Here is a 17,248-nt window from a genome sequence, read left to right as displayed (position 1 = left end):
ATTTTTACCCTCTCATTGTATCACACCCACCTGGATGGCACCATTACCTGGATATCTTTATCATGCACCCCCCCCCCCCCCCCACCGTCACTCAAGGGCTTCCTCTTCCATCTCCTCACATCTGACAATCCCATTACCAACTGCTTCCTGACGGGAAGCTCCATTTCCCACATTAAGGCGAGGAAGCAGGTGCCTCCCCATTGTTGTGGTGTGATCTGACCCTCAGGTTTACTCCCACAGAAGGAGGGAAGAACAGCCGCACTCTGGACGTGTGAATGGGATTGTGGAAGGACAGTATATGTTCCCCCACCATCCCTCTCCATCCACACGTCACATTGATTGATTGGGTCTGATAGCCATTCATTTGCTGCGCTCCATTCATTGAAACGGTGTTGGGAGGAGGGTCTCTTGTGGCTCAGGGAAAAGTTCCTTTTGATTCAAAGACTTTAAAGGACAATCTACGTCACTTTTTTCTTTCCTAGCTGACATCAGAAAAACTTTTTATAGCATCTAAAATACCCAAAACACGCATAGTCAAATGCAAAACACCAATAAAAATGACTTTAAGTGTCTAAAAACTACTTCAAATTGAACCCGGAAGTGGACAGTTTCAGAAGGTCCCGCCCCCTTGTTCATGACGTCACTCCAGGACGTCTTGCCTTGCTCGAGAATGAAAACAATGGCTTCTGATTCGGAGAAAATGCTTTCTTGTTACTCATCCAGTTATGAATATGATTCAAATAGTTCTGAAGAGGAAAGAATACATGTTTGGAATCGATTAAAGAATTTATTTCGTGTCATTTTGAGGCATCTGGAGAGAAATGTAGAACCCACAAGATGGCGACAAAGCTTCGTGGAAACGGGCTGATTTTTCTCCTTGGCATTTTTGTCAGCGAATATCAAATAGTTTTTCAGTGTAACACACAACGATTAACCATCACGTTATTTATGTGTTTTCCTTCTAATTTCGCCATCAACACGAAGTTTTCAGACCAAACAAAGTACCGCAAAATGCATTGAGGTGATGAAAGGACTGCAACAGTATGTCCTTTCTCGGTCAGGGGTGTTCCTTCCGTGACGTCAGGACTCGTCACCAACTCAAAAACAAGACTTCCGGAATATTCAGCGCGAGCCTTAAAACATAAAATATAGCTATATGTGGTGGAATCTTTGTAAAATATACTAAGTAGAAGTCATTTGAAGCGATTTTACGAATTATGGACACAACTTGTCCGGAGGCGTCGGTTGGAAATGGCTTCAGATTCGGAGAAGATGCTTTCTTTTTACTCATCCATTTACGAATATGATTCAAATAGTTCTGAAGAGGAAAGCATACATGTTTGCAATCGATTAAAGAAGTCATTCCGTATCAATTCAAGCCGTCAGGGCTCCAATGTAGCGTCCCAGAAAATGCACAAGATGGCGCCCATGCTCCATTGGAAATGGGGTGATTTGTCTGCTGGGAATTTGTGTCAACTAGTATCAAATAATAGTCTTGGTGCAACACACAACGATTCACCATCGCGTTATTTATCTGTTTTCCTTCTACTTCTGTTTCCTTCTACATCTCAGTCGTCTGTATCTGCCTTATGATCATTATAATTATTTTATTTATTTATTACTGGTTAATGGAATTTTTCTTCATTTTTTCATGTAATTAATTCATGTATTCATGTATTAATTTTGTGTGTTAAAAGTAACGATTTTGGATTTTGGAATGTTTTATCTGTGCTTTTCTTGTGGAAATCATGATGCTGCCCAGCCTCACCCAGACTCTGCCTCCAGCGGTCCCCGGGGAAAATTGAGTTTGAGACCCCTGCTCTAGTGGACTTGTAGTAAATCACACCACACTTTTTTTCAGTCTGGATTGATTCAGACGGAGCTATACTGAAGGCCTAGTGATGAAATCCATAGCCTGCCACTGGTTTTAACCCATTCATCCCTTTCAAGGTTAAATTGTTAGCAAACTGTAGCTTAGTATTTGTCTCTGGGCGACCCATAACATGACCAATGAATGCACTAATTCACCCTTTCAGTGAAAACAGTTGCTACAGTGGACAGTTTATCAGATTAATATGAATATCAAGAAAAAAAATCAGTCTTCAACATCTAATCACACCTGTGCCCATTGCACAAAAGTCATCGCCTACTACTATAAGCCGCTGATGTATGTCTCAACAACTTGTGTAGGGGATGAAGCAATTTCTACCAAAAAAAAAAAAAAAGATGATTCCCTTCCTGCGGTCGGACTGGAAGAGTTTGTCGTCATGGGGCAAGCACCGCCGCCATGCGCAATTCCCCCACCACCACAGCCTTTCAAGGCTGACTGTGTATGACTGTGTCTTATGTTCTTATGTACTATAGAATGATCAATTGATGACGTCATATTCTTTGTCAGACGTCAATCATTCTGTCGTCATGTTGTAAAATCGGTCAGTAAAAATTAAGTAATCTTTATGATTTTTGAAGAGGATAAAGAATATATACCCTTGAGTAGTGTTAAAATATTTACATACATGTGCTGCTCTACCTTTTGTGGTCAGATGTTCATTGTTTCTAAAACTAGTTTTCTACATGTAAACTGGCTTTCTCATATGTTCCAAAACATGGCTGTTACATTTTTAAAGATTCTATAATGTCCGCAGAAGAGCAGATGAGAGTGTGAAAAACCGGTTTTCAGTATATGCCATGTGATTGGCTGGCGACCAATCCAGGATGTATCCCACTTCTTTGACAAAGTCAGCTCACTTGTAAGGAGAATAAGTGGAGCAGAATATGGATTCATGGAAAACTCAACAAGAATATTTTTTCTTTGAATAACAATAAACATGAAATAATACATTTCCAAGAATGGTTTTGTTAATTCTATTGCATGTTTGCCTTTTTGGTCTGAAAGTCAATAATTCATGCTTCCAAGTGACCAAACAATGGTCATCTACACAGGTGCATGTAAGAAAGGGTGGGAGGGCCGGGGCAGGCGGGCAACAAAGAGGAATCTCGCCCCGCCTTTGAGTATTCTTCTTGTTTTTTTTCTTCACTGCTTTTTGTTCTTTTTGTTCACTGCTTATTGTTTGTTTCCAGTGTTGCTTAAAAAACAACCTACACCATTTTTTTGTTTCCTAACTGACATCAGAAAAACGTTTTAGAGCATCTAAAATACACAAAACATGCAGGCTGATATTTTTAGTCAAATGAAAACCACCAATAAAAATGACTTAGTGTCCCAAAACTACTGTACTTCAAATTGAACCCGGAAGTGGCCAGTTTCAGAAGGTCCCGCCCCCTTGTTTGTGACGTCACGCCAGGACGTCTTGCCTTACTCTAGAATCAAAACAATGGCTTCAGATTCGGAGAAGATGCTTTCTTGCTACTCATCCAGTTATGAATATGATTCAAATAGTTCTGAAGAGGAAAGCATAAATGTTTGCAATAGATTAAAGAAGTCCTTCCGTGTCATTTTGAGGCGTCTGGACTCCAATGTAGCGCCCAGAAAATGCACAAGATGGCGCACAAGCTCCATTGGAAATGGGCTGATTTGTCTGCTGGGAATTTGTGTCAAATCGTATCAAATAGTAGTCTTATTGCAACACACAACGATTCACCATTGCGTTATTTATGTGTTTTCCTTCTAATTTCGCCATCAACACGGATCAACACTAATTTTTTCATACCAAACAAAGTACCCAAAATGCATTGTGTGTCGCTTTCTCTGGTGTCAGGTATCGTTATCAACTTGAAAACAAGACCTCCTGAATATTCAGCCTGAGTCTTAAAACATAACATATAGCTATATGTGGTGGAATCTTTGTAAAATACGCTCAGCAGAAGTCATTTGAAGTGATTTTACAAATTATGGACACAATTTATCCGGAGGCGTCGGTTGCCCTTTAAGAGAAAACAAATTTGAATGAACTGGGAAAAAAAAGATACATAAATAAATAAATCAATAAATATATACAGTGAGAACTCAACTTACAAACACCTTATCTTACAAACTTTCCGTCTTACAAATGTCAAATTTATGAAAATTAAACCTTATATTAAGAACTATTTTCATAATACACACCCACCACGGCTGGCGGAGTGATCTTCGGCGGAAGCACACGACCGAACAGCACCAGAGGTTAAGTTACCAACAGTCCTTATGGAAGGTGACTCTCCTTCCATAAGCCATCAACGACCATCAAAAAGGTCAATAAAACTTTCTTTTACAGCACAGTTTGTTTCTTTAATTACAGTCGTCATGTAGTGCGCCTCTCCTTCCAAACAGCAATTCCCTTTGACCTTCGACCTCCAACGCCATTCCATCAAGCCATAAATGACCATCACAAATGTAAATAAAGTGACTTTATGATACAATGCAGTGTATTTCTTTCATTACAATACAATAGCACATTTATTATACATAGAATAAGGTATGTTGTGTGTAGTTTTAAGGCTTATTTAGTTGAAAAGTATCTTTTATGGAAATCCGGGAACGGATTATTCCCATTTTAATGGCTTCCTATCGGAATTTATTTTTTGAGATACACACTTTTCGCCTTACACACTCTGTCTGGGAACCAATTAAGTTCGTAAGTTGAGGTCTCACTGTAAATGATTGCATTGAACATAAATAAATAAATAAATAAATAAATAAATAAATAAATAAAATGAGTGTCAAAATTTGCTTTTCACCATAACTGCACATATATGAAGTGGATATTATATAGGAAAGGGGATGTTTAGCCTTTGCAGAGGTCTGTGTCTCCGAGCAGTTATTTCGCAATTGACATTTGACCTTCTTAGCTTGTGCAGGTGTATTGAATTTAATGCCTTCAATGACATTTTTCCAAGTTGAAATTAACACAAGATCATCAAACTCTCCATAGTACACACCGATTGGTGCCATTGAAAAAAAAGAAACACCTCATTTATTGCTTCCAGCATCTTACCTGCAACCTAGTGTCCGTCATCCATCTTGCGCGAGCTTCTCAGAAGAGTGCCAAAGTCTCCCGAGTCGTGAAAGGTCTCCATCTCAGTTCCATCCCATGGCCTGAGTGACAATTGAACACAAGGGCTACTGGTGGCTTGCCGCTTCTCCAAGTAGACTGAACTGACAAACAGGAAGCATATGAGTGAGGTGCATGTGAGCACAATGAGGAAGACTGCCTCTTTTGCGGCTGTGCGCGTGCATGCGTGTGGGTGTTTTGCATGTGAATTTTAAAGGGATGTTGGTCGCTGAAAGGAAGTCATATGTTTGACATGTTTGTTTTCATGCTATTCACACACACCTCATTGTTTGACTTTGTTCACTATTTCACTAAGAGATATTGTGAATTATACTTACGGTGCTAAATATCGCAAAGTAGGGCCACGTGGTCACCCACACCGCATTATTAGTGCACACTTCGCGGTTGATAGTCAAAATGGCCCCTTAAATAATTTTAAAAAAAGAAAGCACAAATTAACAGTGTAAAAATTTACAATCAAACCATCATCTTTCAACAGTTAACATTTTCACAGTGATGTCACAGCTTCCAAAAATCGTTTTTTTTTTACCCGTGTTGACACACAAACGAGATGTGGTGGAACAGGTGTGCTAAATAAAACAGCCCCTGAGCGGATTCCTCATTCACTTGGTGCAGCTTCCTGCCTCCTCCAGGGAAACAACTGTGACCTTGATTTACTCACACGCCCTGAACCCAGCATCCTCCTCCATTGCTGCATATTTGCCTCTTGCAATCACTAAATCCCCCTTCATTACGATCATGCTTTTAATGCATGAAACAAAAACACTGTATCCCCATCGCAACAACAAAGAAAGAAAATAACATGTTGCTGACCTACTAATTTTGATGACAAACAGGTCACAAATCCAGACATCAGCTTTTTTCATTAAATTAAAATTACCGTACCATTTCTTTATCGTTGGCAGATTTTTTTGTTTTAAAGTTAAACAAATACAACTACTAAAAGTTCAGTATTTAAAAAAAATAGGCCAGTTTATTGGTGATCAGAATTTTATGCTTGCAAATATGGGAATTATCATTCATTTCAAAACAAACAAACAAACAAACAAACAAACAAACAAACAAACAAACAAAATAAATATACAAACAAACAAAATATGAATAATAAATCAATCAATGCATAAATACATAGCTAGCATAGATGGATAGGTGGATGGATGGATGGATAGATGGATAGATGGATAAATGGATAGATGGATAGATGGATAGATGGATAGATAGAATAACAACATTTTCCTCTTAACGGAGGAAACAGGCCTGTTATAGAATTTTCTGTCAAATGGAAAGTGCAAATTCGATAGTTGAAATTATGTCTTGTTGTTTGGCAGTTTGGCCGCTTGATGTCGCTGCTACCTCTCTTAAATAGCAACAAGCGAAACGTCTCAGGCAAAGTGTGCAGCAGTTCACGAGAGTGCATCCGCGTAAAAAGGCTGCTGACTTTCATTTGTTGCATAGTTTTTGATGTTTGACATATAACTTTCGGCTTTTTTTTGCAAATAGTCAAAAACAGTAGTTGTGGGTTTTGGAAAAATAGGTGGTTCATCCCGTATATACATGTATGTATATACATGTATATACTCTATACTCTCTCTCTCATATATATGTATGTATATGTATATATATATATATATACAAAACAAAAACAACAACAAAAAATCCTACCAAATACAATGCTGAAGTTATTTTTATTTATTACATATTTACATATTATATTTCTGGTGACAAAAGTAATTATGTTATTATTGTTCTTATTTAGATGTATCATCCCAAAGTGCCTCCACTAGAAAAAAAGCAAGATCGAATATTTTCAAGGGGACAAAAATAAAAGGTTTGTCATGCTAACAAGCCCAAAAAATATTAATTGAAAAAATATCTTGGTGACAAAAATTCCAAATGATATACACTAAATTAATTTAAACTCTCTTCTTCACACCAATCATTCAATTTGTTCTCTCAAATCGACTCATGGCCCAACAACTAATCACATATTTTTTTTGGGTCACATGAGAAAAACAATGTTTTTTAACATTATTTATCTTCAAACGTCTCCTGGACCAAAAACGAACCTGTTATTATTGCTTTTGTAAATAAAGAATAATTATTTAAAAAAAACAATCGCAAATATTATCAGAGGGGGGAAATTCACTTTCGGAAATCAGCACACCATCAGACAAGACCCTCTTGAGCAAACTTTCTCTCGTTTTCTCTCGCTCCCTCTTTCTCTCTGTCACTCGTCCCCCCTCCCCCACTCGTCCTCCATCTCCTCCTCCTCCAGCAGCAGCAGCAGCAGCAGCAGCAGCACCGACACTTTCGAACCCGACACGCACCGAACATGTTCCGGGCGCTGGACGCTGTGCTTGGCGTGCTGCTGGTCGCCTCCCTGCGGAGTCCCCCGGGCGGTTACGGCTACGGCGGGGGTTCTGCTCTCTTCGCCGCTCAAAGCTCGCCCCCCGACCCTTGTTACGACGAGCACGACACCCCGCGCCGCTGCATCCCGGACTTCGTCAACTCAGCGTTCGGCAAGGAAGTGAAGGTGTCCAGCACCTGCGGCCACCGCAGCGCGAGCCGCTACTGCGTTCTGAGCTCGGCGGACAAGGCGGACGAGAGGAGCCGAAGCTGCCACACGTGCGACGCGGCGGACCCGAAGCGGACCAGACCCCCGGCGTACCTCACCGACCTGAACAACCCGCACAACCTAACGTGCTGGCAGTCGGAGAACTTCGTCCAGTACCCTCACAACGTCACGCTGACGCTCTCCCTGGGTAAGAAGTTCGAGGTGACCTACGTCAGCCTCCAGTTCTGCTCGCCCAGACCCGAGTCCATGGTGATCTCCAAGTCCATGGACTACGGTAAGACGTGGGTCCCCTTCCAGTACTACTCGAGCCAGTGCCGTAAGATGTATAACAAACCCAACCGGGCCGCCATCACCAAGCAGAACGAGCAGGAGGCCATCTGCACCGACTCGCACACGGACATGTTCCCGCTGAGCGGAGGTCTGATCGCCTTCAGCACGTTGGACGGCCGCCCCTCGGCGCACGACTTCGACAACTCGCCCGTGCTACAGGACTGGGTGACGGCCACCGACATCCGGGTCACCTTCAGTCGGCTACACACGTTCGGCGACGAGAATGAGGACGACTCGGAGCTGGCGCGGGACTCGTACTTCTACTCAGTGTCCGACCTGCAAGTGGGAGGCCGCTGCAAGTGCAACGGCCACGCGTCACGCTGCGTCAAGGACCGCGACGGCGAGCTGGTGTGCGAGTGTAAGCACAACGCCGCCGGCCCGGAGTGTGACAGGTGCAAGCCCTTCCACTACGACCGGCCGTGGCAGAGGGCCACGGCCCGGGAGGCCAACGAGTGCGTCGGTGAGTAAAAAAAAAAAACACACATCTCGTCGTTCATTTCATTCGTTCGCTGGGCTTTTATTATGACAAATATTATTATCACCGCATTCACTGCCAGACGTGCAAAAACGTGTCATGCAAGTTAAGTCTCACGATTTGGTCTGGAGACTCCCGATTTTGACCACAATACTCACAATACTCGCTTTACAAAGCAACTTTTGACACAATGCAGACAGTTCATTTGGTGAAACAAAAGAAAATGTAAAAAACAAAATAAATTTTTATACGAATTGAATGTATAAATAAACAATGAAGGTATATTTGTGTTTTATTTACCTCTAATACACTTTTGTCACGCTCACATTATTTTAACACGCACCACAGAGTCGCAAGTACGAACATCTCCCGATTTATGATTTCTGAAATTTAACATGTATCTGTCCACTCCAGTGCCAGGGTTTTTGTCATTGTCACTCAAATTTCAGGATCCATAGAATATTGAGCTTTAGGACTACATAAATATTCAATGTAGCGTAAGAAACTTTTTCATCAGAAAAAAAAGTTATTTGCTAAATTTTACGGGGCTCTAGTTATATGAGCTTGAAATGAAGGTGGTTGTCCAAAATACAATGAAATACATACATGTACATTTTTTGTTTACATAGCGTTTTCACAACAGCTGAAGCTGGAACAAAGTGCTAACATAGAAAAAAAGGCAAATGCAGCCCCCTTGTGAAAGATGAAAAACATTGCCAGAGGTTTAACCAGCGCTTTATCGGCACCCCAGCAAGAAAAACCAAAATCCGAACAAATTCCGGAATGGCGCTGTACGTCATATTTTCAATTCTGAAATAAATTTGGGAATGGCAGTTAATGAGTTAATAATAATAACTATGAGTATTGTTAACACAACGATGCCGGTTTTCAAATCACTATAAATTCTGATGTTGGTCTCAGTAACAATTACATTCAGTTTAGTTAAAAGTGGCTGGTGATTATTTATTTCTAGTTCAAATGTAGTAGTCGCCATAGTCCATAGTCCAAGCCAAATGATTTAACATTATATCTACTTAAAATTAATCTAAAAACACCATCCAAATGATGATCAATGTCAAAGATATACAGTACTTGTGAAAAAATACCCATTCATCGTGATTATTCTGAAAATGTCTCCATACACCTTCAAATCGCTGGTTAAAAGAATTTATTATTCTTTTATTCAATTTGACCCAGCTTTGGGCTGTTATGTCAATTTTTGATTTCTCTCTTATGAAAAACTTGCTGATCCTTTGAATCAAGTGTGTAGTCGGACAGATATATCAATAACAGGCTGTATAGGGGCTCTTAAAGACGATTTTTTTTGCACTTTTGATCTAGTATAGTCCAATGCATTATGTAATAGGATCATGATAATCATTATTTTTATTCAGTTATTTATGAAAAGAAAATACCATTGTGATTGTTAATACTGTATTTAAATGAGTGCAGTTAATTATTTTTATGGATCATGAAGCCTGTGATTTTTGATATTATCGTGAATATTGAAGCTAATTTGGAATCCATAACGCATACAAACACAAAAACATAATTGAATTGAAATTGATGCTGGCTAACGAGCAAAGTGCTTTCATTGTGCTTACATTTAGAATTAGAAAAATATTATATTCCCAATCAATTTCTTTCTAATAGAAACACATGCAAGGATAATAATAATAATAATAATAATAATAATAATAATAATAATAATAATAATAATAATAATAATAATAATAATAATACAATTACATTTGTCTCCATAATGTTTGAGAGGATTAGAATATATAATATACAGTGATACTGTATAGTGGCTTACGAACTTAATTGGTTTCCAGACAGTGTGTAAGCCGAAAAGTATGTATTCCAGAAATTAATTTCCCATTGGAAACCATTAAAATGAGAATAATCCATTCCCAGGTCCTCATAAAACATAATTTTCTACTTTCTAATTTTCTAAGCCTTAAAACTACACAACATATACCTTATTGTATGTATAATAAATGTGCTATGGTATTATAATTAAAAAAATAAAATGTACTGTATAATAAAGTCATTTTATTGACTTTTGTGATGGTCGTTGATGGCTTGATGGAATAGAGTGGCTGGTTTCCTCAGCATTAAACACTTGATGAGGAACATAGCCTTCTTCTTTCACCATCTTGAGGAATGATCCCGTGTAGGTGCTTTCTCTGTGATAATTGTATCAGAATCAGAATCATCTTTATTGCCAAGTATGTAGAACACACAAGGAATTTGTTTCCGGTAGAACACGCTGCACTAGTATCGTTGTAAAAAAAACTGCTAAGTGGCACTATACAGTTTCATTTTGGCTACTGTTGAAATATATATAGTTCATCAATTGTGATCTGTTTAGCTGGGTTGATAGCTTTTTGCACCAAGTGTACAGATGGCTTGTGCGGGTTGTTTGTGGAGCCTGATTGATGGGATATTTTAACTTTGCAGTCTACACTCTGGCTTTGAACTATCAAAGTTGAAACTATCACTGTCGTCTGCCTGTCTCTTTAATGTTTGACCCAGCCCCCCTCACTGCTGCGTTCTTGACCAATCACGTGGCTTTAACCGAAGACGCCATTTTGTTTTTGGGAGAACGGCCTCACTCTCTCTCTGTCTGTAAAACCCCCATCCCTTCACTGCTGCGTTCTTGACCAATCACGTGGCTTTAACAGAAGACTGTGGGCGGGGAACAGAGGACAAAAAGAGTCGGCCACTATTTTCTTGTTAGGAGAACGGGTTCGTTCGCGAACGACACATCACTCATTGTGGCAGCTCCGTGTGTATCCTGAAAAATAGTTGGTATGCCAAGGTAAAATTTTCATAAATGTAACGTTTGTAAACCGCAAAGTTTGCGAGCCAAGGGGTTTGTAAAGGTATCACTGTATAGTTTATATAAATAACTTCAGCATTGTATTTGGTATTATACAGATAAATAGAGGACGCCACAGCAAATCAGTGTCCTACATCTTCAGAGGTTTGATTGGCATGTTTGTTTTGGCCAAGCTTTGAAGTCAGATGCCCTTCCTGACACAACCCTCTGTATTTATCCGGGCTTGGGACCGGCACACGAAGACACTGGCTTATGTCCCCTTGTGGCTACAGAACAAGCAACTCTAAGAACTTAATAAACATTAAGATTCTCGATAAAAGTGCAATCACAGCAAGGATAATAAAATATGTCAAAAACACTGAAGATTGAGGCATGTCTTACCATGAAATGTGCATCTCTATTTGCTCTTCCCATTCATCTCATAATGAAAACAACTTCAAAGTCCTTTCAGAAACCCTTTATGACAACAAGAATGCTCTGCTGTTACATTAACTAAAATGAACAGTCATAGGTCCCTCTCTCTCTCTCCCTCTCTCTCTCTCTCTCTCTCTCTCTCTCTCTCTCTCTCTCTCTCTCTCTCTCTCTCTCTCTCTCTCTCTCTCTCTCTCTCTCTCTCTCTCTCCCTGTCTCTCTCTCTCTGTCTATCTCTCTCCGTTTGTCTGTTTGTCTGTCTGTCTCTCCACCTCTCCCCCTATCTATCTATCTATCTATCTATCTATCTATCTATCTATCTATCTATCTATCTATCTATCTATCTATCTATCTATCTATCTATCTATCTTCCTACCCACCCACCCATCCATCCATCCATCCATCCACCCATCCACCCATCCATCCATCCACCAACCCAAACACAAAATAGTCATCGGCACAGCAACATTCAAATAAAGTAAAACTACTCACCATTTGATAACAATGCTCTAATCTTACCGTGAAATGGGTATCCCTTTCCAGAGATTGGACATTTTTGTTGACCTTGATTTGGAATCGGTCTTTGTTTTTGTACTTACATTTTTTGGAGTCCTCCTTGTTGAGTATGTTCTAAATAATATAATATTATAAGTTGCTGGTCACATTAACACATGGCAGGTGTTTCAGAGCTTCCAGTTTGTTGACTGAGGCCTTTGCGAAAGCTCATCGATATCCACCATGAATGTGGCTGCATCATCACTAAGTGTTTTAACTCAAGCTCCAAACTGGGAATCATTTCATTCTTATGAGGACCGTTCAATGACATTAGTGAATATTGTGTGTTTAACATCTGCGGAAGTGATGTATTTTTAATTAAAAGTTAAAAAAAAAAACTAATTTTACACATTTTCTGAATATGTTTTTTGACCTTGCAAAAATCTCAGTTCCTAAACTACTGGAGATTCCAGAAACCGTTACAGAAGATATTGCACAACGTACACAATATTATAATATAATTCAAACTCTCCAAATACATTTGTTTAATCTTAAAATTATGAACCTATAATGCACCAAGACACAATACACCATCCCCCAAATAAACAAACTACAAGGGGGGAACATGTGTCAGCGCCTTTTTATTTGAAGTGCACTTTACTGATTAAATCCATAAGGGTCATGAAGGACCCCTATGCGACAACCTCAACACCCCCCTGCCCCCCTTTTTAAAAATCCATTTGGGTTAATGAATCTGTGCAGAGCAATATATATATATATATATATATATATATATATATATATATATATATATATATATATATATATATATATATATATATATATATATATATATATATATATATATATATATATATATATATATATATATATATATTGTGATTACTGTTGGTCTTCTCATTTTGTTCCCTTTTTCGTTTGATGCGATAATGCGATACCGCGCCAGCAACTTTGCTGGCTCACGGTTCGTCTTTCCGTCAGTGGCGAGGGGGGAGATAAAACAGACACGCGAAGGCCAAGCTGATCGTCTGCACGGAAAATAACGTCGGTTTATAAAAGGAGTCGTAAACATTGATAAGAGGGGACAGAGGAAGGATGTTTTCCCCTTATTGGGAGCTGCAGTGGGTATCAAAAGTCGACACATCGTAATTCAAATGAAGTCAAGGCAAATCATCAATTTGACCTCCAACACAAGCAGTACACCTCAACTAAATATCAAAGATTTTTTTTTTGGGGGGGGGGATAAAAATAATGATAAAAATAATAATAAAAAAATGATGAATTGTGGTTTACATAGGACAATTTGAAATTTTGGGTCAGACTTCAGCAAGCATCCTGGAATTTCACAAGTTTGATTTGCTTTCGCGGCCCGAATAAAATGAAGTGGTGGACCAGATTTAGCCCGCATGCCTTGCCTTTGACACTGGTGTGTTAAAGAATCAGCAGCAACTGTCTGCCACTTTTGAAGAACCCCAAACAGAAAGTTTTGATTAATAGTTGTATTAAGTTCATCCTGTCTACTTGATATCTAATTTAATTTAAATTTTAGTTATTTTTTTATGCCAGGTATTTTAACACAGACAATACACTGTCTGTAAGATAAGAATCTGTTTTAAATTAGAAAGTTTTGATGTTCTACTATGACACGTTCAAACATGCGAATATATGTTCGTAATCGGCAAATTCTTGTCCGTCAAAAATGTTTACGCCACATTGGCAGGTCCATGCTTCTGTATTTGCATATGTTAATTTGAATTATCATATTTAAAGCCTTCAGGACGGGAACATTTATTTGTGGAGTTGATAATATTACATTTATATGGTTTGCGATGGGAATACTTTTTTCATCAGTTTTTCATAAAAAAACAGTAGTTAAGCATATGGCTAAAACAGCAAAAAAAACTTCTCATAATTGAGAACTGTAAAGTTTACGGCGCATGATCAATATCATTTAGCAATGAAATAAAAGCGATGCATGTTACGAACGGTTGCTCTGTGGATGTCTGCAAGATCTTGAAGCAATTAATGTCAGTGTGTTGGCAAGCGCTTTCGCCAGCAGGAATTTTGGACTTGCTCTTCGCTTGTCGGTCCAGAAACAATTTGATTAAATGGCAGTTTTTGCACCGAGGATCAATCTGAGTAAACCTTTGAAGACCAGAACTAAGTTAATATTGTATGCAGTGGAGAGAACAAGAGCTTTGAGGTTAATTTATGTTCATATATTACGACGCCACCTTTTTTCAAGATTCTCATCGCCGTTGACAAATGTAAAATATTGGTCCAAAAAAAAATCACCCCCCCCAAAAAAAAAAAACAATAATAACACTGAACTCCACCAACTCGAACATCTATTAAATTTATTGTTATCTTTATGATGATATGAGATATAATGTGTGTTTCTTCACAATTTTAAAAGGTTTCCTAGTGTCTTGGAAAGGTGGCTTTGATATGCTTGCTCGCTAGCTATCTAGCTGGTTAGCTGGCTAGTTATTACGTATCTATTGGCGAGCTAGCTAGCTAGCTAGCTTTCTATCTATTTGACTTATTCCCAGTTGAGTGAACGCTGGCGCGTGTGGCTGCCGCTGCTCACAGAAAAACCTCTGTGACTGTAAAGTGACCTTGAGGCTTATGAATGAAATGTATTATTATTATTATTATTATTATTATTATTATTATTATTATTATTATTACAGCATACCCGATGGATCAAAAGTTGCATTACACTTTACACATCCAATTTTTTTGTGTTGTTGAAATTAGCCTGTTTGAGAGGGACGCTTAAACTGCTGAGCCAATTGCTAGTACAAATCCCATTAACTCCTTCACTGCCAGATGATGTGCAAAAATGTGTTCACTCCAGTGCCAGGGTTTTTGTCATTTTCATTCAAATTGCAGGACCCACGGAATATTGAATTTAAGGACTACATAAGCATTCAATATAGCGTTACCTTAGCCTCTCTTCTTTCATCCGAAAAAAAGAGTTAATTCTTAAGTTACATGGCTCTGGGGTTATCTGAGCGTGAAATGAGCCACACTGTTGCTGGCGGTATCGCATCAACCAAAAAAACAATACAATACAATACATGTTGATTGATACAGCACTTTAACAACAGCTGAAGCTGTAACAAAGCGCTAACATAGACAAAAGGCAAATGCTGCCCCCTCGTGGAAGGCAAAAAACATTTACAGAGGTCTGACCAGCACTTTATCGGCAACCAAGAAAAAACAAAACCCGAATAAATAAGAGGTCTTCTTTCAAGGACAACCGACGCCTCTGGACAAGTTGCGTCCATAATTTGTAAAATCACTTCAAATGACTTCTACTGTTTCCACCACATATAGCTATATTTTATATTTTAAGTCTCTCGCTAAATATTCATGAAGTCTTATTTTCGAGTTGATGACGATTCCTGAAGTGACGTCACATTAGGAATGCCCGTGACCGACAAAGCGACACACAATGCATTTTGGGCACTTTGTTTTGTCTGAAAACACTGTGTTGATTGCGAAATTAGAAGTGAATTGTTGTGTGTCGCACCTACACCACCAATTGCGGTAACACCATAAAGAAGGTGTGATTCCCAGCATACAAATCAGCCCATTTCCAATGGAGCTTGTGCACCATCTTGTGCATTTTGTGGGACGCTACATTGGAGTCCAGACGGCTGGAATTGAAACGGAAGGACTTCTTTAATGGATTGCAAACATGTATGCTTTCCTCTTCAGAACTATTTGAATCATATTCATAACTCGATGAGTCACAAGAAAGCATCTTCTCCGAATTTGAACTCTCTGAAGCCATTGTTTTGATTCTGGAGAAAGGCATTTTGTGGAGGACTATCCTGGAGTGACATCACAAACAAGGGGGCGGGACTTTCTGAATCTCGCCGTTTCCGAGTGCATTTTGTGGCAGTTTTGGGACACTTGAAGTCATTTTTATTGGTGTTTGGCATTTGACATTTGGGTATTTTAGATGCTATAATACGTTTTTCTGATGTCAGTAAGGAAACAAAAAATGGTGTCAGTTGTCCTTTAAATTAGCCCCATTTTTATAAAACAAGTATAAAATAGCTCTCCCACGGCCCTTTTAGAAACTGTTTTTTTTTCTCGACCTGAAAAGAATTGACTTCGGTATTTAATTTCACAAGTGATTGGGTGGCCAGGCAACTGCTTGTATACAAACATTAAAAAGTCAGTTTTCCCTTTTACTTCCTCCTGAAAAAAAAATGTTTGACACATAACACGTCATTTGTGAATATGTGTGTGTGTGTGTGTGCGCGTGCATTTCAGCAATGGATCCTTACCCTTGTTGTTGGGAAACAGTTTGGTAGGGAGCCATGCGGCCACTGAAGGAGGCATGTTCCGTGTCGGCTTTTGGCATGTTCCCACTTCCATCCACTTGTCTCCTTATGTTGTTGCTTGAACACAACGTTTACGAAGGCCAGAGCAATGTTCTAACCCCGAGTTTTTGTTTTTTTAACGACACATTTTTACAGTGAGGTCATTTCACCTTTGGAAGATGCGAAGAATAATTGGTCTCTGCTTTGGCATTGCTTTTAGTCTTCTTGACAGAAAACTAGAGAACTGTTGCAATTGTCTGCTTTTCCAAAGACATTAAGGCTCAGTGGTTGACAGACATTGTCACTCATGGGAGGCTTGGTAGAGATATTGTGAAGAACAAACAGGAAACGTCTCATTGTTATGGTCGCCATGAGTGCTATGCTAGGCTATATTCGTCGAGATGCTATTTCTTTTTTACATTAGCTTGGCCGAACTAATTTGTGTGTGATATTGTCACTTATTGAGAGGCTTCATAGAGATATTGTGAAGAAGAAACAGGAAAAAGCTCGTTGTCATGCTAGCCGTGAGCGCTATACTAGGCTGTATTTGGCTACGTGCTATTTCCGTTTTACATTAGCTTGGCCAAACTAATTTGTGTGTGAAATTAGAAAAGAAAAATACATGCCTATGAATATTACCAGATTGTATTTCATTTGACACAGTTATTGTGGTTTGGCAAATAAGAGTTTGTGGTTTGGCAAATCTAATTTAGTTTGACTTTTGCACCATATTTGTGTCACTAA

At 39.0% G+C, this 17,248-nt stretch overlaps 2 protein-coding genes across 3 annotated transcripts in view; one reads left to right on the top strand and one right to left on the bottom strand.

Moving 5' to 3' along the window:
- pik3r5 (phosphoinositide-3-kinase, regulatory subunit 5) overlaps nucleotides 1-5,077 on the bottom strand; it is a 34,120-nt gene extending 29,043 nt beyond the window's left edge. Inside the window, 1 exon segment of the mRNA XM_089006974.1 lies at nucleotides 4,935-5,077. The gene's annotated coding sequence lies outside the window, so the exon portion shown is untranslated.
- A 2,236-nt stretch (nucleotides 5,078-7,313) lies between these two features.
- The window catches only part of ntn1a (netrin 1a), a 78,024-nt gene continuing 68,089 nt past the window's right edge, over nucleotides 7,314-17,248 (top strand). For both annotated transcript variants that reach the window (XM_089005725.1, XM_089005724.1), the window contains exon 1: nucleotides 7,314-8,377. In XM_089005725.1, coding sequence (XP_088861851.1) covers nucleotides 7,345-8,377 — 1,033 coding nt within the window. In that variant the 5' untranslated portion in view covers nucleotides 7,314-7,344. The remainder of the gene's footprint in view (nucleotides 8,378-17,248) is intronic.

The sequence above is a fragment of the Hippocampus bargibanti genome, linkage group LG10, assembly GCF_051943395.1.
Source record: "Hippocampus bargibanti isolate YZ-2025 linkage group LG10, ASM5194339v1, whole genome shotgun sequence".
Lineage (NCBI taxonomy): Eukaryota > Metazoa > Chordata > Actinopteri > Syngnathiformes > Syngnathidae > Hippocampus > Hippocampus bargibanti.
Note: the sequence above shows the minus strand (reverse complement) of the source record. Positions and strands in the feature narration are given on the sequence as shown.